The following is a 22,849-nucleotide window of genomic DNA, read 5'->3' as shown; positions in this document are numbered from 1 at the left end:
CCGGAGGCCGGGGGCGCGGCGGGGCTCCTGGCGGGAATCTGCAGGGGAACGGCCCCGGTCGGGCCGGGGCGGAGCGGAGCGGAGCCGAGCCGCGAGCCCGGGGTGGGCAGGAGAAGGCGGCCCTCGGCTCTGGCTGCGTCGGGCCGGCGCGCCTCCGGCCGCGCTGCCGTGGCCTGCGGCGGGAGGGCAGCGCCTCGGCCTTTCCCCGCGGGAAAACGCGTCCTTCCCCTCCGCGGAGGCGGTTGTGCTCCTGCGCTTCACCGGTGAGCGACTCTCCGCGCCCAGGAGGGGCCCGTCTCTTCTCGTTTTACATGAAAACGAGGGAGAAGGAAGGCGGCGGTTTGAAATGAAGAACGGAGCCGGGGGAGCCGGACGAAGGCAGTTTAATGGCCTCGCTCTGCAAACACGGCGAACGCTTTAAAAGTCGCTGTCTCCAGTCTGAAATTCAGGGAGTTCTCCCCCTCGCTGCTGCTGGGATGCCCCGGGGCGGCAGGGCAAGACCGCAGCCGCGCCGCATTCAACGCCCAAATGTCTTATAACGCTGGCGAAGTGTCTGAAAACCCGTTTCTTCCTCCGTTCTCACTCCTTGCAGCATGGGGTCTTTCACAGCGTTGGAGACCTCTTTGCAAAAGGGTACTTGGTGTTTGCATCTGATGCTGAAGAACACTGCCTATGTAGAAACTCCGCACGCTTTTAACAGTTTATATGAACTAAAGTTGACTGCTGTATTCAGTATGATAATAAATACGAATAAAACCTAAAAGCTGACAGTACAACAGAAGAGTAAAAGTGTTTTTCTTAAAAAGAAATTAACTGCCTTGATTAAAAAAAAATAATCAAAAAAAAATTACTCCACTTTTTCCTTGTCAGGCTGCAGCCTCAAAAAAAGCAATTAGTCCATCTTGATCACAGCCATCCAGAATTTCCAGAAGAAGAGGAACTTTAGTTTTCACATTGGTGCCTTTAAATTTAAATTTATCTATGAAGAGATCCGTGATCATACCTGCAAAGGTAAAGTATTATTGGCCTTGTTTTCATTAACAGGTATCTCTACTTTTACCTTGCTATCATGTACCAACTATTCCAGTTGATTCTGGGTTTAGAGACAAGACTCCCTTTAAACTCCGCATTTTAAACAATTACTGACTTTTAAACAAACCCAAAACGCTGTTAGAACAGCCCTGATTCCAGTCTCCTTCCGAAGCGTGTGCTTTTGCCTTAGAACCACCCACAGCTGAAACATTGCAGAGAGGAACTCTCACAGGATGGGTAACGAGGACTCTGCTGACGCTGGGTGCACACTGGGCTGTTCAGGCTGGTGTCTGGCAGAAATTCTCTGAGCTGAAAGCCGTACGGGCCACCCCAGACAAGGTTACAGAATTCCCTTCATTCACTAAATTAGATCACCTTCTACGAGTCTCCCTTCCCATCCCATGTGCGTTTTTCTGTTTTTCTGGTGGTCTGTAACACATAACCACTCAGGACTTGATCGCTCATTTAACTTGGATATGTTCTCAAATGCTGTCCTGAACCTGAATACGATCCTGAATCATGTCCACGAAGACAAGGATCATCCGACTATAAGCAGCTGTCTATTAACAAAAAGCACAAAAGTCACTTGCAAATAATCCTGGTATTTTCATTCTCGGTGATGCACTTGTGATGCCAAATCAATTTGACAAGTTCTCAGGTGAGTTCTTGAGAACCTTTGGAGAGTTACTCAAGTCTGTAGTAGCGTACAAGCCATCTGCAGCATGGGCTGTTTCACTGCCTCACCTTTAACATCAGATTTTTATGACCAAAACCACCGTGTAAATAAGCAGCCTTGGCTGTATGACCAGGCAGACTTACATACCCACCTACCTACCTACTGCCCTGAAGCTACCCACATGTACCCACTCACCAAATTATTTCAGTTCTGCTAATACTGACTCCAGAACTACTTCAGCCATGTCCAGCATGCTCTCTGGACATTAAGTTGCATTTAAATAAAAAGCTGAATTGATCAACAAACCATAAAGTCTCTCGAGATGCGCAGGTTGTCTCTTGTACTCCTCGAGCAGCTGATCTGCCTCTTCCAAAATGCTGCGGTATTTTGGTAGCAGGAAGTCCACGTTTCCTTCGTGAACTTGTAATTCCTCAAAGACATTTTAAATCTTAGAATTAACAGCAGTTAAGTATCACAAGAGCATAAAAGTAAGAAGAAATTAAGCTTGAGTCTGACAGGAGGAAGTACTTCAGAGACGAGACAATCCCCTTCTAAACTAGCACGAGGTCTTTTCAAAGTGCCTCATTTTCCACCTTTCTAACGAAATGCCAGCAGTTACTTGTCACTTCATAGACTGGATTCTCAAAATCCTGTGTATTACAGCTGCCAGCTCTGAGTACTGCCAGAACAGGATCGTGCACAGCCCCTACAGAATCAAGCCTAATGAAGTCTCAAAGCCTTCACCATGTCTTCATTTTTAGAATAAGTAAAATCCTAGAAAGCGTGGCACATGCTGAAGTCTGAAGGCAAAAGTAAACTCTGAAAGCATCACTCAATCCGTGACAGCAAGGAGTTCGAGAGGCCTCTTCTAAAATGCCCCGCTCTACCGTCAGACCAATTTAAGATGGTCAATAGTACAGATCTTTTTAGCCCCCACAGAAAGATTGTTCTTTTCTAGACAAAAGGTAATTATGCTACGCATCATGAGTCTGCTGGGGTAATAATCAGATTATCTTACTGGCTATGAATAAGTTATTATCCAAAGAATGGGTGACAAAAAAATTTGTCAAGAAAGATTTGTCAAAGAAGATTTGCTGCCTAAAAAAAAAGCCTAAAACAAGCAAGATGTGCAACATCGTTATTACTGCACAAATGCAACGTGCATTAAGAATAAATTCCCTATTATTCTCTACCTCTCTGGCTTGCCAAATCAAGCCCAAGTAAAATACTTTTAGTGATAATAAAGATACACACTATTCTCATGGGTAGTCAGGTTTTCTACTAACTAAAGAGTTCTGACAACTGGTATATGGTTCCTCCAAAGCACAAGAGAGAATTGTTTGTCCATTTTGGTCTCCCTTCCTGCTCAAAAAAAAAAAAAACCAAAAAAGATGATGGCAAGGTTTTGACTGTAAAATTCTGGTTGCTGGAAAAAGTCCAAGAACTGAGACAAGCTGCTGAACTGGTCCCTCCCAAAGACTAACCGTTGAGGAGGCTCTTAAGCAAATGATTAAAAAGCAGGTAATTCAGAAATTATGACCCCCCGGGACAAAGTTCCAAAGCAAGGAAGTCGCATCTGGCCTGAATGATCACCCCCGGATCTAAAAAACACTTTTCAAGGTTAGTGGAAAGAGACAAAGAAGGAACTGGAAAATATCAGCAGGCAAAAAGAGAACATTAGATAATAAAGCTGTCTGCCTTCTGCATCCCCAACAGCAGTCAGAAATCCTACATGTTATTCACTAGTTACGTAGAATTTTCCCTGAAGAAGCCTGTCTCCTAGATAATTAAAATACACGCCCTGGGAAGAGAAACGGAACAGACACCAGTATGACAACCATCTGACTTGAGTCCTACAGCTTGGTATCTGACAACATAATCCCCCATAAAAATCCTTCCGCGGGAGTTCAGATACTTACTCTCAAAGCATCTATTAAGTGAACCTTCTTGGCCAACAGCTGCTGGTACTCTAATTTAGGGTGGATAAGCTTTAATGTGTGCCTCACAGATTCTTCATTTATGTCTAGTAGGGAGTCAAAAAACCACAACAAGCAAATGAATAATATATACTCCATTTGTAAGAATATAAAACGAAGTCAAGGACAACAAAATAAAGAAGAAAGTTTTACCATATGATATGTTGAGATTAATCTTTCTTTTAGTAGCCTCTTTGGAAAGCACATCTTTTAGGATGGATATTGTAGAAATGTTGTCAGACTTAAAACATCCCTCACCTTTTCTACAAAGGAAGAAAAACTTTAAGTGAACAAACTTAACACGCATATGCATGCATTAGATTTGTCCCTAACGTTAAAATAGAAGGCCTGTAAATTAATGCCCACGTCAAAGAAAGCAACTCTGTAAAGGTCGTAACAATTCCCCATACTTCAGGGGGCTGCACACACACCTTTGCTATTCCCTCCTTCCCAGTGTCATCTTGACAGGGAACAGTTGTCCCAGTAAGCACGACAAAGCAGTACACACACATCTCGGGTACACACAAAGCAGTTCTCTTTATTGTACAGCACTGAAGTTATACAAGTAAGAGGTCTGACTGTATTCATTCCTCCTGAGTTTTATCATTGCAATACCTTGAGGCCAAGCAGCAAGCTTCAATACCAGAAGGTAGAAAAACCACCACCCAACAACCTCCTACATTAGGGACAGACAACACGTAAGCCAGGCTGGGAACAGGCTGGAATCTCTATTATTGCAACAATTAATTTTTCCCCATTTCACAGTTCTATTTTCAGGTGGATGTATACAGTTTGCTGAAGGAAGATAGAACTAATTAGTTTGAGAGCAGAGTATTGATCTTAAACACAGAAATTATATTTGCCTAATATAAGCTGCAGAAAAAGGTTTTCAGCTTAATGCTCATCGCATTTTTGCTCGCACGAGTATTAAATGCCTTTTAAGTTAATTCTGCTCAACACACACACAAAAAGTTAACTTCAAAAACGACAGGCATGACACAGTAATTTCTCTCTATTAGTTAGCTATCGTCTATAAACTCGAACAGTAAGCCATCTTAAAGATTTATCAAGCCCTTCCTCCCTGGCAATTTTGGTTTTTTGATCAACTTCAAGAAAAACCCTATTCAAGTTGCAGATTGCATCAGTACCGGATAGGGGTCACCCCTGGTAATGTTTGCCAATCTTTTTTAAGAAAGATTTCTGTTCTCTTTAATGGGAGTTTTGATGGGGCCGAGGGTGGAGAGGCAAACAGTAGAATGTGCGTGAAAATGGTACTCACAGACTGGTCAAGAATGAGAAAGGCAAAAGCCCCAGCATAGTCACATTGTGCTTTAGTAACTGTATTTTACCTGTAAGTACTTTCAAGCTGTGTACCCAGGAAGGTGTTCTGAAAATAGAAGGTGATACTGTCTCCAGCAGGAGTCTTTTCAGGCACTTCAGGCAAGCAAAACACCACCCAGGAGTGAATTTCAGCAAAACTGAACTGGCCTTTGAGCATCAGTGTATTCATGGGTCTACGACGTTATGAAATTTAAAAAAAAAAAAAAAAAAAAAAAAAAATTAATAGTCATGAAGCAGGGGCTCTGTCAGTGCACTGGTTATCCATGTGAAGAAGGTTTAGTTCCACAGGGTGGCTTCCTTTTAATCAACGCCCTGTGAAGAGTCAGGTATCTTGCTAAGTAGTTACATGTTGCAGATTACAGCGACGTTTCGGTCTTTCAAGCCAAAAAGCTGTGCGTGCATTCAAGTTTTATCTCCTAGTAGGCATGTCAGAACCGGGTAAGAGAGTAATTGGAAGTTTTTGACATACCCCATTTCAAGTTGTTAAGCCTGAAACTTACGACACAGGTAAATAGCTGACAACACAGCCAATATGACTAAGAGCCTCAACAGTCTCCCATGCTGTAAACCACAGACGTAGCGTTTAGATCAAGAACAAGGCATAATTTGTACAGTAAGTAAAAGCATTTGGTATCACTCCTTCAGTTTTGTTTTGAAGCAAGCAATAACTTGGAGGCAATACAAGATGTTAGTTGAGAGTGGGGGAAAAAAAAACAAGTAGAAATTGCATAAAATGGTAGGTTCCTAACAGAAAGATAAGGGGCAAAAGAAGTCTTGGCTCAGTTTTGAAGCCAAATTAGCTACGGGAAAGAATTACTTTAAAAGGGTGGAGGGGAGAATGAGGCTGAAACTGAAAAGACTGCGGTTACTAACACAGGAGAGTTTCCTTTCTACCACACCCTCCAGCTCTAACACATGGGGCTGTGCTATAACCCAGGTCAGTAAAGTGAAAAATAACCTGAAAACAAGGATAAAGAATGGCAATGAAAGCAGGAACCCACTAAATCTGCGTTTTCTGTCAGAAAACACATAAAATGGAACTACAAGCTCAAAATTGCAGGTTAGGGTTTAGAAATGACATACTTCATAAAGTAATTGTTGTTTCAACCGGATCATATCAGTTTTTCAAGAGCAAAAGGCACTGATTTTTCTTTGCAAATACCTGTCGTGGTCAATAGAATGAGTTCTCTGATGAAGCGAAAGTGGTTTGATTTGGTATTGATGAACTTGGCAGGTTTTTGGTTGAATTCTCGGAGTTACATACGCTTGAAGTGTCCCGTACTGTCCTTCAATCGATCGAACCTGCAGAAATAAAAGCAGAACCCACAAAAAAAGAACAAAAGTGAAAAGATTCATTTATCACGATTTGGAAAATGGGTGGGTATTCAAAATATGTTAAAGAAAGACTGCAGTACTTCAAGAATAATTATAGTACTATATTTACTCGATAGTGCCACTAAAAATAGAGCAGATCAAGAGTGTTTTAAAGCCAGATGACGTAGTGTCCAATGAAATGCTACTGTATTAGATGAATGAAATAAGAAAATAAAAGCCGCTAACTTACTTTCTGATCAGTGAAAATAAAAACTCTGTAACTTGCTTCAAATTCTCCTGTGGCCCCATTTGGCCCTGTTGCTTTTTAATTTTTTTTTTTAAATTAAGAAAAAACCCCACAACATTCTGCAGCAGTCAGCAGAAAAGAACAGATCAAAGAATTTAAGAGTAAACAGAATTTCAAAATACATGTTCATCTTTCCATAACAACCAAATACATGTTCATCTTTTCATAACAATCAAAGTTCTTCCTGAGCTATTCTTGGAAAAGTAAGAAGCCAAGTTTAAGTTCAAGCCTCAGAATGCCCAACAAGCGGGATGTACAAACACATTCAAGACACAAGACACACTCTCCACACCCCTGAGGACACAGGAAGGCATCAATCACATCTCTGCTGAGATCAGTTACACAGACTGCCCTACGAAGTCTGCCACTCACGTAGAAATGACAAGAAACAGGAGTGTCCCACCTAGAGCACCACCACAGCTGGTACGGTAGGCAGAAGAGCTACTGAAACAGCTTTATATAAACAGAAGAGCAGACTGGAGTTCAAGTACAGGTTTGCTTTATAACCTGGGTTATGTCCCCTATTTTATAGGGTCTCAGAACTCAAAAAGCAGTGTTTTGCAGGAAGACATCCACTTCACTGCTTTTAGTAAGAGTTCTCTCTGGAAATAAAAATCACCAGGACTTAAAAGTTGTGTTGTCTGCATGTCCATGGATGAAATACAAAAAGAGAATGAACTCCACGTGGCAAGTGCAAATCACCGGAGATCCTCAATGTGCTGCAGCGAGGTGGCAGTAGAACCCGTGCAGATCGAATCCATCACATCGGGATCCAAATGCAAGAGTGTTAGTAGTGTGTTTTGATGACACACTGCACCATGATGACACACAACAACGAGTTTACAAATGTTTTTAGTGGAAGAGTAAAAAAAAAAAAAACTCCTTTTTGGTTACCATGAATACATTTGACGAACTTTTCTTGTGTTATTTACTCTTTACCTAGTATTTGCAATTGCCCTGGTTTGAGCTAGAACAGAACCAATTCTCCATTCAGTGATTTTACGTTTCAGCCAAGTCTCTTCTAAGTGGCTGCACTTTCTTCAGAAATAATAGGCTAGTGGCCTGTTTTTTTTTCATATAGCATCTGCTCCCACAAGCGACAGCGTTTGATGTTGATAGTTACTAGTAAGGAACGGTACACAGGAAGGCGCTTGCTTGTGCCTGCTCATACAGAAAACCAAGGTCAGCGCTAACTCTTGCACATCATGTTGAAGTGCTGTTAGTAAAAGGGTCTTAAGTACATAAACAGGTCACACCTGCGGGGAGGAGCAAACAGGACAAGTGACCCAAAACCTGACCAACAAAGTATTCCATTCCACATACATCATACTCAGCATAAAGCTGGGGGATCACAAGGGTTAAGACCTTTTCTTCTACAGCCGGCATCTGAGGAGAACTCTGTCCGTTCTTCTGCCTTCGATTCCAATCTGTGTGTTCCTGAGCCCAGTTTCCATCTGCCGCAGAGTCCTGTCTGGGACTTTCCCAGTGCCTGCCCTGCAGTGTCAGTGGCGACGTGATTGTTATCGCGGGAGTTCAATATTGGTTTTGTACGTATTTTACAAATATTTCATTGTTTTCTTCTTATCTTTTCTTTTTATTGTTACTGTTTCATTAAAGCTGTTTCCCAGCCAGTAAGTCTCTCTCCCTTATTCTCTTTCTCCTCCCCTTATGGAAAGGAGAGGCCTTAACAGAGAGCATCTGTCATTTGCTTAGTGGCCAGCCCAGCCTTAACCCATGACATCCATATTAAAGGTGGTCCTAAATTAAAATAAGAGAACCGAGACACAGGGAGGTAAAGCAACCTGCTCAGAACCAAGAAGCACACCAATAGCATTTCTTAGGAAGAGGACCTGGGAAATCACAGTCTTAATTCTGCACATTAGGGTCCACCATTGTGACCTCACCGAACAACAGATAACCACCCCCAGCTTCCCCACGTTTGGTGCACCTAACACAGGCTTGAATTTCTAATGGTCATCTTTTGACTGAGAGTTTTGCACACAGAGTATGATTTAAGAACATACATCAGATTAGGAGGCTGCAGTGTTAGGCAGCTACATAAAGAGAAAACCTAGAGCCCATGTGCACGTTGAGGATGTTGCTATTCATTATCTCCCCTGGTGATATCCACAAAACATGTGAATTTGGTCGATGGTTAAAACTAAACCCCAAAACATCCAAAGCACCATGGAATGACCAGATTTGCTTCCTCTCCAAAATACAAATCCGGCCTTTATTCCCTGGTTACTTCCCGGCATAACTTCTGAGGACAAACAGTGCCAGAGTTTTCTTTCCCACGCGTCTCTCCCCTTTAAGTTCCACACCTTGTCTCCAAACCCAAGTATTTTCACAACCTGTGATTTCCCCGCTGCTTTCATCTTAGGGACATTCGAGAAGGACCCCAGGCTCGCCTCTGAAGTAACACTTTTTCAGAAGCCTTTAGGAACCCAACAGACAAATATAAAGGAACACCAGACCCAGGTTAGAAGGTTGTCAGGGAACAACCAGCAGTAGAAACTGGACTGACCATTCGCCCAACCCAAGCAGTCAGTCCTGGTAGAGATCTCTCCATTCCTAAGCAGACATCTACATAACCGCTAATTTATTATGGAAAATACACTGGAGCATTTTACCTTAAGTTCCAGTCTCGTAGTGTTTGCTTGGCATCGGTAAGTTGCAAGGAGAAAGTTGCTATTTGGCTGTAAACAAAGAAAAACCACAAAAATAAACCCAAACAGGTCTGGGAATTCACAGAAGTTCTACTGCTCCGTTTTAACTCTAGACAGGTACAGTAAAGTTTTTGCTATTTATGACCGGCTGTTTTAGAAAAGTTAAATACCAAAAAGTAATCTTCGGTTCGCTTGAATATTCCAATTAATTTTAATGATGGTAGAATTAAAAAAAAAAATTCTCTGTATAAGGAGAAACCAACTGAAGCACCTTATACTCTTTAATACCACCATAAAAATTATATAGATACCAATTTTTCATCTCAACAATGTTTCTCTCGGCCTGCCCCACTGATCTGCAATATTAATCCAACATCCAAAAACTAAAGATCAGTAAGAAAACACACCAAAAAAAGCGCTAAAACTTAAAAAGTTGACTTCTGAAAGCTCCAGGGTAGACCAATTAGTTCTTAAAAATAAAACTAAAACAAATTTAGTTCTTAAAACTAAAATACTTAGGGGACCATTACAAGGAAGACAACTTCACAGAAGATCTTCATAATGCTACGGTAGTTTCTGGATTTTCCCCTGGCCCTAAGCGTCATTAGTAATTCTTTAAGTATTTAAGTTTATAATTATTATATAAAAAATGCTCTTAACCATATGACTCCCCACACAGCACAATTTTCACATTCTAAAGCGATTTTTAAGAGCCCAACTCAGTAAGAAATACAATGTTCTTCACCTAAATTACTCTGAAGTAAACACATGTGATACTGGCAGATCCAGAGAAGAGAGGCAATACTGAATGTGTCTTTCACATTCCTGATCAGGCAGGGGGAAAAAAAAAAAAAGCAAGAGAGCAGCTGCTCCTGGGTCCTTTTGCATGTATTTAGCTTTGCCTTATGTCACGACCTGCCACTAACGCCGAATTCTGCAGTATCTCTAATGAAGCTGAGCTCTCCAAAATTACCAAAGGAGTAGTTTAACTCAATATGTTTAAAATTACAAATACAGAAATCCAAAATCTAATTTTAATATATGGTACTAAAAGCTTCCATCATGCGATCTCTATAAACATCATCTCTTTTGTTTCACTTACCTCAGAATCACAGCTGCTAAAACTAACAACAGCAGAATTTTTATCCACATCCAGCAAGTCTATTGGGACATCACTCTGCAGAACATCAGGAAGGAAAAACAAAGAGCTGAAGTTCCCAAGTAGCTTCTAATGCATTTATCCTCTAGCTGTCATCGATTATTTTCTTAAGAGAGAGGCAATAATTGTTTCATCCCAGAGCTAAAAGCCTAACAGACACACAGCCTACTACTTCATCCTGGAGTAACATGATGATCTTTCTCTTACTCTCTTATGGACCCCTGAGCTCTTGTTGGTTGGCTTACAACTTCAGTATAAGATGTGTAACTACCTGTCAGACATGAAGTATATTCACATCTTTCTTTCAGACATGAAAGTATACTTCATTTATATGCATTACTTATATTCATGACTGAAGTGTTTCCTATTTGAATAGGGGGACTACAATATTCATTCAGGAAACCAAGGATCATATTAGATAATTATTAAGGATCATATTAGGTAATTATTAAGGATCCTTTTACTTACAATAATGCTCCTGACATAAAGCACTTCTTATCTAGATGTGTTTTCACTGCAATTAAAATTCAGTCTAAGTCTGTTTTAAAAATGTTTTAAAAAGATTAAAGGGTATTACAATGATTAATTACTTGATTTGGTACTGCTTTATAACTTCACAGAAGTGTCAGGGAGCATTGATAAATATGCAACATACTTCCTAAAAAAAATACTTTAAAAACAGTTTTATTGTCTTCTCACAGCAGAGGAATACCAGATACTGCTTCATATGTCTTTAAAGAAAAAGCCATGAAGTTCTAAACGCTGCATTAAGTTCAGGGCTAGATTAAACAACTTCATTATTCCTCACTTAGCTATAGAAACAGGAGATACTATAGAGCTGTGTATTAGCTGTAGCTTAGCATTGCTCTGATAACATCCTTAAGAAAAGTGAGATTTTTATGAAGAAGTGAAAAATAAAATCTTACAGTAGTTTTCTCCCATTTTATTATGGCAAATTCACCTCACAAATTCTTCCTTGTCAAAGTTTTCTCCCCATGCATACCCCAAAAGAAGGTAATTCAGTACCACTACTCTTTCCGACTACCAAAGAGAACAGTAACTTCAGCTGATGCAATAGGAGGACTAAAGAACAGCGGCTGCTCTATTTGGCAGAGGCATTTATCACCAACTGCACACGAATCGGATGCTGTTCCACACTGAACGTGCACAGGTGGCCCACACCATTCTAAAATTTTAATTTTCCACCACAGAGGGTACTTAACTGGCACGTGAGAATCTGCCCCTCATTTAAGACTTACTGAATTAATCGCTGTTTAAATAAGGAGGGACATGCAGAAGCAAACACAAGTTACGTAGAGACCTGCTAGTACAGCAGGCGTTTGGGTCTGTTTTGGTAGCGTGATGTTGCTCTGTTCAATAAAGGTTTAAGTTGTATTTGCTCCCTAACAAGCAGTTACAACAGTTACTTCCACACTGCAAGGCTATACGCTTCCAATTCCCTCTTGTAACAACTGTGACATTTAAAACCCCATATACTTCAGATATTATAACTCAGCTTTTTAAACTAGAAAGTCTCTGAATGTTTTATTTAGGTATCAAGAAAGCCAGCAAGAGCAAAACCACACTCACCTGTACCAGGACATTATCTATAGCTGTCTGCACCTCCAAGATGAGGCTATAGCTAGCATCATCCTTATTTAAGGTAAACTTATCATTCACACTAAATGCAGGTACTGATGAAACAGCAGTACTGGACTGAGAAGACTGCTGGTACTTTTCACGTTCCTGAAGGACTTTCATCTGTAAGTGTTCCAATTCATTCCTAGAAAAGGGAAACCACATACAACGTCCTAAAACAACAACTATAAAAGCTACCCTAGAAATTAAGTAGATTAAGCTTGCAAGGCAATCACGTTTATCTCCTGTCCACACTTCTCCAACCAGAAGTGACTGGTGCCTCCCCTTCCATGTACGTAACAGGGACAAAATATAACCCGTGTCACAGGAAAATGTAGATTCTACTGTACCTTGCCAAAAGAGAGCTCTATGAGTCACAGGAAAGGACAACTTTTTTTCCTTCAAGAGTACCACACATTTTGAAATACATGCTAGTGACTACTTTCCTCCCATCACTTAGAAGCTATAAGCAGCACGGAAGAAGGGAATCTGATCTTGCTGATACTGCGAAGAAGCCATTAAGACACCATCATGTGAAGGCAAGATAGAAGGGGACTGTAAAACGAGGCTGCTATTCATTTCTACTTTGAAAAGGCTTGATTCTACTTGTACATACATTAATGACAATGAAAATCCAGTGAGATAGGAAGGAAAGATGACATTTCAGCTTTTGACATTTCAGTTCTTCCATTTAAATTTCTTTCTAGTGCAATTACCTTAAGGATGAAATCTTGCTCTGCATTTCTTGACTTAATTTTAGTTCTTCACCTGATCCACCTTCTCTATGGACAGGTTCTGTAGTCAGTCCTGTCAGCCAGCCTAAACCAATATATGAAGTTTATATTCCTTATAAGCTATGAAGAAAAGTCTACACTCAGCTTTTGTACCTGTGGAGCGATGTTTGTTCCAGATACTGGGTAGAGAGAATTGAGACTTTAATCCTTTGTTTGGAGCATTAATCTAGACACTGAGCATGATTTTTAATGAGTTTCATTCTTAACTTACAGATTGGAAAACATCACTTATTCTTCTCCATTAAGTACTTTGAGCAATAAATCCCTCTGCAGCAGTTTTTAAGCGAGCACTTAAATTCTTTCCCACCTCTGTTTCTCTGACAAAACCTTGAATAATTGGCAGTACTGTAGTTGAAAACAAAACAACAAAAAGCTGTGCAATGTGTTTATAGCAAACTGCATGTTGCACAGCGTGCTTTCAGATTGCATGCTGCTGGTTGAAGTGAAAAAAAAAAACAACTTTTAGTTTACTTAATTACAGTCACTTATGAAAGCAAATACTAACTGATTGTACGCTGACACCTCAGGTATGATATGCAGACTTGAATGGGTGGTTATAGCTCTAGTTACCTCACGTAATGCATGCAAACAGTGAGACAGCATTATTATAAAATGCACCATAAAACCTGACGTCTCCACAACCTTTCACATTCCTTAGCTGTCTACTTCAAGTACTAAGAAAGCCCAAGAATGGAGCAAGAGTTTTAAAAAATCCACAGAACTGCTATGCTGCCAGGCTTCAAATGTAACTTTTACTGCTCCAAGCACTACTTTTCCTATTTAAAAGAGGTATTTGAACACCATTACTTCTCAATAACTGACCGAGAACGGTATCTTGCCAAAATGCATGCTTTTGAATATAAGAGGATTCAGTAGGCTAATTTTTTTATTACTGAAGATAACGAATTAGCAATATTTTAGCTCCCAGCAGTTAACACATGCAGCATGTTTATCACGACCTCTGTGACAGCCAGGCCAATAGCTCAAATCCTACAGAGGGGCTGCTGAGAACGCCTCACATGGGGAAGCTTTATTTTCTATAAAAGCAAAATCAACCCCATTTAAAGCCCCATGAAGCTGAAAAGGAAGGAAATTATGCAGAAGAAAGGAAAACAAGAAAAAAGAAAAAAGATATGCATGTCTATCGATCTATCAATATTTTTAACACAAAAAAAATCATAAATAGTTCCTTCAGACATAACATACTCTTTATTTCATCACAGTTAGGCAGCAGTCTACACCAAAGAATAACCACCAGAACACATTATGAGTATCTTAAAATATAAAAACATAGTTTAAGTGTAGGAAACTTTTTTTTTTTTAAGTGCAAATATTAAATTAGAAGAGATCTTTTCAACACAACATTAACCCGGTTCCAAAGAGATGTGAGCTGCACTAACAACATTGCCTGCTCATTTTTATCACACCACCATATGCGACATTTATTGAGTAAGTGATATGAAGCTTACCTGAGTATGTGGATGCTAAAATTTCATCATATCCATCTTTTCCTACACAGCCACCCTGGATTGATCCAATGCTCTCTGATAAAGCCTTCAAATAGATACATTCAAGCAGAGGGAAGTATCACTGCACTCATTTTAGACGTTTGGAGGATATTGGGGGGGGTTAAATACCTACATAGATGCACAATACCTAGACCTACAAAAGAATAAGCTAGCTGATGACTAGCACAGCTAAATTAGAGTGTTTTAACAAATGTATTCTGATTCTACTGTACATAACAGAGACACTACACAATTCATAACCAAAATAATTACGCTCAGTAAAGTCCTGACAGCTTACATTTATTATTCTACATGTAAAACACAGACTATACACCACATGGGGGTTGCTTTTCCCCTGAAAGAGAAGCACTGTATTAGGTTTCATCCAGGAGAGACTTCAGTAATCACTACAGCCAGAACTTTAACATACCCTCTACACTATTTCTGATTTTTTCAGTTCTTAAATATTAGGATACTGCTTTGACATTCATATTGTTAACATGACAGAGCTCATGAAATTAAAAACAAAACACATATTTTAGTAGTAATGATCTTGTAAATACTTCCAAGTTTTGAAACACAGATTTTTTTTTTTAACATTCATTTTTCCAGCAGAGAACAGTATGATGAATGTGGGCTTACATGATCATATCGAAGGACAGGCTCATCTGCACTCTCAAAATTGTAGACTTCTAGCGCTCCATCATCTCGTCCAACGAGTAATTCTTTAACTCCATCTCCCACAATGTCAAAACTATCAACACATAAGATGCCTAATGCAAAAGAAAACAAGACCGTTTAGTTTGTCTTTATTCGTTTATGACACAGTAACACACGGGCCACATTCAGTTACACTCAGATTCTTGGTCGGCTTTTAAGCTTTTATTAACGCTATTTCTGGCTGAGCCCACTAGAGGGCTGAAGTCTCTCACCTGTGCCTGAGGTTCAAGACTGTACAGTGGATTTTACAGCAACCAATTCCAAATCAAAAGCGCCTCTTTCACAGTTCCCTCGGTGAAAAGCACGGAACAGAGACCCCTCCTGATGTTCAAACAGCTTACTTCTGAGGGTTTTAACCCTCCCTCGTCAAACATTTCCCCAGAGGAACTCTTTGTTGGCCCACACTACTGTAACTTGGCCAGTTGAAGAAGCAAGAGTTCTTTGTTTCCTGTAATTGACTTAAAGCTATTGGTAAATGGACTCTGAGGAATTCTGGCCAAGGTGACAGAAAGAGGGTTCCCACTCGTACCAGACCTGGACTAGGTACTGCTGCTTGACACGTTAGTGGACAAACCTCCTACTAGTTCATGTGGCAACTAACCATGTTTGGACAGGAAAAAGAGTTAGGGTCTGGAAGGAGGAAAAAACAGTGAGAGAGCTTGTACACAAGTTAATATGAAAAACGAGATGGCATTTAACTGTAATAACTCTTCCCTATTTCATATGAAAAGTAAGGCCACATTAGGAAGCATTTTAAGAAAATAATTTAGCAATAACTTTTACAAGATAATAATAAAAAAAATTAAATATACATATTCATTCTATTCCCTATTTTGTCCTTTACAAAGGAGTATGGGCTAATAGATGCTGCAGAAGCAGCACACCAAGGCTAACACAGGGCAAGTGTTGTACTGTGCTCTGATCAGTTAAGCATCATTGTGGAGCTTTAATGAAAGCCTTATTCCATCTTCAGACAAAACTCCTCATAATGGCTTTTTTTAAAATAAAAATAATTTAAAAAAACAAAGTCTTGCAGAGAAGATGCTAACCTTTCCTCTGAAGAGACTTTGAGAGCACTTAACATCTAAAAAATTGGGCAGGTATATTTGCATTTAGAAATAGTCACCAAAACGATGAAAACCTCAAGTAATCATGTGTGAGTCAACAGTGTTTTACAAACGCCACTTTAAAAATACTGTAAAACCAAAAATATACTGAAGTAGTGGAAATAATATGAACAGAAAACCTAAAGCAAGACAAACTGGTTAGAATTATTTATAAGAAAATTAAAAGAATGAAAGAGAGCTTACTCATATTAGATTTATAAGAAAATCAATGAAATTATTGATTGCTATATGACCAAGCTTACTCATACTAATATTGCATACTGACGTAATTATAACTTGCCTCCAAAGTATGTATGAATAAAATTTCTTGATTATTACACTTGCAATAAAGCCTCAGATATGCTGGAAAGCTAAAGAACGAGGGATTGAGACACATACCTCCCCTCTTTTTTTCATTTCCAATTTCCCACTTAGGTACAGGCTTGGAACCAGTGATCTGGATAAGACCCAGTTTACCATCAGAAGTTCCATACACGATTTCTTCTCCAGAATCACCTAAACACATAAACTGAATTTAGAATCAATAAAATCAAGTACACCAATTAAAAACAAATCTGAAAGTATTGTGTAGTTACACTCTACAGCCCAAGGGAAAAAGAAAATAGTAACATTAATGTTGTGTAACAGAATAGGCTTTAAAACCAAAAACAAACACATGAAAACTGCACCTGTTCTGACAATTTCTTCGTGGCTAAGGGTCTTCTGTGTGTAAAAGCCCCCCTGCACTGCAGTTCTGCCTAAAAACCATTCATAACCCAACACTTGAAATTTCAGCAAAGAGAGGCTATTAAATTGCCTTTATGGAAGAGAAAAAGAGATTCACTCAGAACACACATCCAATAGTGAATGTTGTGTCAAGACTTTAGCAAGTCAGAACTACTTTTCCAGAGCAGCTCTGAATGTCACTGTCACACAATCTAACTGAAACTAAATTAAGCACCAGATTAACACACTAAAGTGATTTCTATTAGCTTAAAACAGATTAACAAGAAGGATGATCAAACTATTTTAAGCTTGATCCTTCCACAGTCTTAGTTTATGTAAGCTCTACTCAATATTCTCATCCATCCATGGATGGATGCAACCAGCAATTCTAGTTACGGAAATCCATGTGTAAAGGAAACCCAAATCCACAACTTCGACAAGGCCCCCAAAAGTCAGTTCATATTTACACAACGAGACCACCTTCTATCTCACTGCTCTTGTAAGAGGCTTTCAGTTAAATGTGATTATAATTCAGAACTCTTTAAACCAGTCATACGTGTGTGTATATATTTATTTATGTATATATTTATATGTAAGAAATTACTTCACATGGTTTTCTGCCGCATTTTTAACATCTGCTTAAAAATCAAGGCAAAATTTAATTAACAAATACAAGCAATAAAATCTTAAAAATATAATAAAATAACATTAGTTATGTGTACATCGAAAGTCCTGTTACCCCCATTTCCATTGTTTAGAGCAAGAACAGTAGGTGGTCCAGGAACTTCTACTTCATACAGTAAATCAGATCCCTAAAGACAAAAAGAACTATGTTGAGTCAATTCAGGGGAAAAAACCAACCAACCAACCAAAAAAAAAAACCAAAGAAAAAAACCAAAGAAAAAAAACAAACAATCAAAACTCTCAAAACATCAACCACAAACCAAACCAAAATCCCACAAGCATAAGGACAAAATTATTATGGAAAATAATACTGGATATGCTTCACTTATACAAGCTCCCAATACCTATGGGAGAACCATTTCTAAGCCAAAACAGGTGATGTTTATACAAATAAAACACAGGACTCTTTAAATGTGTTATTATTACACATTCTAAATGTGTTATGTCATTATGTATTATGTTATTACACAAATATGTCTGGCAAATAAATTTGTTAAACCACTCAATATCACTCAGACTTGTCGCAACAGTAACTTGTGAGAGCAAGAACTTCCAAACTGATAAAGACTTACACATTTAATTCCCTTGTGTGAGCACTTTTAGTTAGAAAGGACCAATCTGTTATCTACTTCCACCTATGAATTTCAAAGCCTATTTATAGTGGTTTCATTAATCTTCATTTTTTCAAGTTTATAATCAGGATTTTCCTTTTTTTTTTTTTTTAAAAAAAAATAGACATGTACCAGCATTACAGACCATAAAGCTGCCAAGTAAGAATATGCATATCCTTGTGATGTTTAAGCCATGCTGACGTGCTGATTCCCCTAACAATCAGTCCAATTCTATGCCATCAATACTTAAAACGTGAACAAGCAAGTATTTTAACCTGTAAAACTCTGAGGACTCTATCCTGACACGCAAGTACCGGTGTAATGCGATTCACTTTATCCACGGGAAGGCAGAGAACATCATTGATTTTGTCTCCTGACAGGTAGTAGTGCTGGTCTTTGCAGTCGCAGTAATGGTTATAGATGTAGCTCGCACAAAGAAAGAGATCTGCTCCTGAAATGTACCTGAGAAAAAAGAAAACACTTCCTGTAGCATTTTCCCAGCCCAGTTGCAGTGGGAGTCCTTTAGCCCTGCTGTACACATGCACTACCGCTGGCAGAGTCGAGGCATTAGTGCGCCCTGCCAGCTGTTCCAGCTGTTAAAAAAAGAGTACCTTATGAATGCTAAAACCACATGGTTTCTATAGCTCTCAGATTCCCTATTTGGTCTTCACGTAAAATCCTAAAAATGTATTCATAGAAATTTCATTAACATATTTTGATGATATTAATTCTTCTCAAGCCAGTTTATATATAGGAGCACCTTGCAACAATAAAAAATCTGTTCCTCTTCCACTACAGGACGGGTGTAAGGACATGATACACTATGGCAACAACCCCAGCTCCACTCACCTGCATTCGCACTGATGTGCTTCCAGACCCCTCCCAAGTCCCACTACACTTTCTAAGCTTCACCAGGATTTTCTAAGTTCCTTCCTACACACCACGGCACAAGCTAAAGCTGGACTGGCACTTAGTGTTACCCACAGGCCCACAGCACGGTAAAAAGTTATTTCATAAAATCATAAACTATCAATCTGCTACGGCTATGACAAAATTCAAAATATCACACATACATAGCTTTGATGCTTTCAGTAAGGTTAGTTTCAAACGAAAGAAACTGCTTTCCTCTTTTTGTGAAACCTCTAACTTCTGATCCCGTAGCCACAAAAATTTTCTCTTGTGGTGTGTTAAGAGCTCCTCCCAACTCCAATCTTGCAATTTTTTGGCCTGGCAGTGTCTTGAACACTGGCTGCAAAGAGAAAAGCAATTTTCATCATCACAATATCATATTTATGGTCATCTTTTATCGTAAATTATAATAAATTTGCTTTACAGTATCTGTAAACTCAGGATACCATGGATTATATCCAGACAAAAATGATCTGCACGTTTCTCATCAGAATCACAAAGCAATCAAGCATTTTATAAGTCAATACATATAAAAAGCTGTAAAATACAATAAATTAAGACTTTACTGTTATTCATCCATAGGAAAATTTCAGCACCACTGGCAGCCGTAATTTTTTTTTTAATTTGTGGGGTTTTTAAAAAAGAACACCACACACACATACTCACTCACTCCCTCTTCCATGCTGATTTCTTACTCCAGAAGACTACATAGATTTCTTTGTATTGCTACAGAATCCTTATGAGCTGGCTATGACCTTCCTCAAGAAGAAAAAAAATAAAATAAAATGATACATTTTTATTAAGCTGGGCATAAATCTAGGCTTATAAAAAGCCATCAGTTTGTCAAAATCCCCTAAGGTGACTGACTCAGTGAATCCCTGCAGGTGTTTGTGCAGTCACAGTAATGGAGCATGTGTACAGGCTTAAGCCCAGCCGAACTACAAAGCGAAAGGTGTTAAAGTGAGTTTTTTTGGGATGATATACAACAGTGTGTGACTCTACAACTGTGGAGGACCATGTGCTTGCCCAGTCATGAAATAAGCACGACCTCATCACAGCTGGGTATCAGTCCACAGCTCTAGCTAGACACCTTCCACAGGTATCTTTTTCCCCACGTCGATAAAAATAGACTTTCAAAGCTCATTAGGAAGAACATTTAAAAAATAAAATTTTAAATGGAACATTTTCACTTACCACAGCTTCCCCTTTTTTTATGCCAAAACATGTAACGACCCCATCCTGATCTCCAACAACCACCTTCAAAAGTATAATACATCATTATTTTTTATTACGTGCATAAATATTTTTAGATTGCTTTTCCTATATTATCATATTTTCTTATATTTAAGTACTTTAAATTCTATGGTACTTAATCTGCATAGCTGTATATAGAAAAGCCAGATAAGCTGCTAAAGACAGGACACTAAAGCCTATTTAAGTGGTAACATTTACAATCCTTTTTCTCCTACTAGTGGTAAACGCCAGCAACCATCAGGTGGAACACTGCAGAAACACATGTTTGGAAATACTTGTATTTTCATATTGAGATTTTATTATTAAAAAAAATATGCACTCTTATTTCTACTGAGCTTTCCCAAGTTTCCTTAGCTTGAACTTATATTAAGAAAAAATGAAAAATAAGTATTTTGTCTATATTCAGAGAATCACAGAATGGTTTGGGTCGGAAAGAACCTTAAAGATCATCCAGTTCCAACCGCCTGCCACTGCCAGGGACACCTTCTGCTAGACCAGGTTGCTCCAAGCCCCATCCAGCCTGGGCTTGAACACTGCCAGGGAGGGGGCAGCCACAGCTGCTCTGGGCAACCTGTTCCTGTGCCTCAGCACCCTCACCGGGAAGAACTTCTTCCTATTATCTCATGTAAACCTCCCCTCCTTCAGTTTGAAACCACTGCCCCTTGTCCCATCACTACACTCCCTAATAAAGACCCCCCCATCTTTCCTGCAGCCCCCTTTCAGCACTGGCAGGCCGCTGTAAGGTCTCCCTGGAGCCTTCTCTTCTCCAGGCTGAACAACCCCAGCTCCCTCAGCCTGTCCTCACAGGGGAGGTGCTCCATGTTAAGCGTAGGCCAAACAAAACCAGAGAAATAGAGAACTTCCGTGCGGTTCCAAAGCTTTTCCTTACGACGTCCTAACTAAAGACGCTCCAAAGACGATTAAATAACACCGCCGCGGCAGCCCCCGTTAGCGGCAGCCACCGAACAAGCCGCTACCTTCTGCGTCGCCTTTCGCCCCGAGGCGGGAAGCAGCCTCATGGTCTTCTGAGCCGTCACTCCCACCTGTGGGAAACACGCCCGTTTAACCCCGCACGCTTCGGCGCCGCTGGCGGGGCTGAGGCGCGGTGCCGTGGGGCTGCCCAGGGGAGGGGCGTCCCAGCCCGGTTGAGGCGGCCCCGGGAGCCGAGGCGGAAGGCCTGTCCGGCCCCGGCCCCACCGGGAGGCGCTTCCCCACCCAGCCCCACCACCGAGAGCACCGTGACCCTCCATTCGGGCTTCTCACCGGCCCCGCCACCCTCGCGTAGGGCCGCCGGCCGGCTCCCCCTCACCGGCCGACCGCCTCGCCCCGCGGACCCCGGCCGCTCCCCCTCGCCCAGGCCGCTCGGCGCCGGTCCGGCCCGCTCCCCCGGCGTAACGGCCCAGCGGTGCCGCCCGCAGCCCGGGCCCACCTGCAGGTAGTCCACACGGGCCAGGCTCAGCTCCATGGCGCCGGCGGGGAGCGGATCCCGCCCGCGGCCCCAGCGCTCCCTCAGCTCCCGTTACCGCGGCAACCTCAGCCGGCGGCGCACATCGCCCTCAGCCGGCTTCCCATTGGCTAAGCCTCACGGCCAGGGGGCGGCGCCGCAGCGAAACGCAGGCCGCGATTGGACAGTGCGCCGGGGCGGGCGGCGCCCCTCTCGGCAGCCGGGCCGCGGGCAGCGCCCCGGGGAAAAGCGGCGACCGCCGGCCCCGGCCCCGAACGGCCCCGGCCCCGAACGGCCCCGGCCCCGGCCCGGCGGGGCACGGCTCTCTGCCCGAAAACGGCAGCTGGGCGGGGAGGCAGGTCCGTCCGATACCGGGGTGCCGGTAACGCAGACTTGGGTGCCAAACCACCGGGACGCCAGGGAGTATCAGTAAAGTAGGAATTTTTTATTTAACAAGGAAGCATCGGAGGCGTTCTTTAGAACAGGGTAACAAAATACCCGCCCTGCCCGGAGCCTTAATTTTAAAAAAATCGTTTCTACCACAGAAAAGAGGAGCTTGGGGCTGAGGTTCGGGGGGAGCTTCCAAAGGTGGTGGTTAAAAAAAACTTCTAGTCCTGCCTCTTGAAAGTAAATACGCTCAATTAAGAAACGGTAGTTGTGGGTACGTGTATATACAGACATGTTAAACAGTGCTACTACAGTTACATTCACACTTACCTGATTTTCATTAATTCCTTGTAATCATACCGCGAGGTCTCAGCTTGTTACACAGTACTAGCATCACTAATAAAGAACAAAGATTTCAAGTAATCCTCCACTGATCCCTAGTTGATCTATGGTACTATGAAAAACCCTATTCATACCCAGTTGCTTCAAGGAACAGAGTACCACGCTGTATCTGTTATTTTAATTTTTTCTTGCAAATTTAGTGCAAAGAATTCTCAATATGTACTCATAAACCTGTTAAAGTATCAGCAATTC

General features: G+C 40.9%; 1 protein-coding gene across 1 annotated transcript; it reads right to left on the bottom strand.

Moving 5' to 3' along the window:
• Positions 1-847: 847 nt before the first annotated feature.
• BBS7 (Bardet-Biedl syndrome 7) lies at positions 848-21,889 on the bottom strand. Its single transcript, XM_086464176.1, has 19 exons — positions 21,854-21,889; positions 21,402-21,467; positions 20,365-20,427; positions 19,335-19,510; positions 18,537-18,723; positions 17,706-17,778; positions 16,640-16,756; positions 15,057-15,187; positions 14,376-14,460; positions 12,829-12,931; positions 12,065-12,257; positions 10,418-10,492; positions 9,280-9,345; positions 6,188-6,327; positions 5,034-5,198; positions 3,838-3,947; positions 3,628-3,731; positions 2,015-2,138; positions 848-1,003 (listed from the first exon to the last, which is right to left on the bottom strand). The coding sequence occupies exons 1-19, from the start codon at positions 21,887-21,889 to the stop codon at positions 867-869; spliced, it is 2,151 nt and encodes a 716-aa protein (XP_086320302.1). The 3' UTR covers positions 848-866.
• Between the last annotated feature and the right edge of the window lie 960 nt (positions 21,890-22,849).

The sequence above is a fragment of the Leptosomus discolor genome, chromosome 4 (genome assembly GCF_034619465.1).
Source record: "Leptosomus discolor isolate bLepDis1 chromosome 4, bLepDis1.hap2, whole genome shotgun sequence".
In the NCBI taxonomy this organism is placed as follows: Eukaryota; Metazoa; Chordata; class Aves; order Leptosomiformes; family Leptosomidae; genus Leptosomus; species Leptosomus discolor.
Note: the sequence above shows the minus strand (reverse complement) of the source record. Positions and strands in the feature narration are given on the sequence as shown.

Coding starts and splice junctions, on each gene's coding strand:
- BBS7 (XM_086464176.1), bottom strand. CDS start 21,889: ATGGAGCTGAGCCTGGCCCGTGTGGACTACCTGCAG. Junction 17,779..18,536: donor GAGTCCTCAGAGTTTTACAG/GTTAAAATACTT, acceptor TTTTGTCTTTAG/GGATCTGATTTACTGTATGA. Junction 12,258..12,828: donor AGCAAGATTTCATCCTTAAG/GTAATTGCACTA, acceptor TCCCTTTTCTAG/GAATGAATTGGAACACTTAC.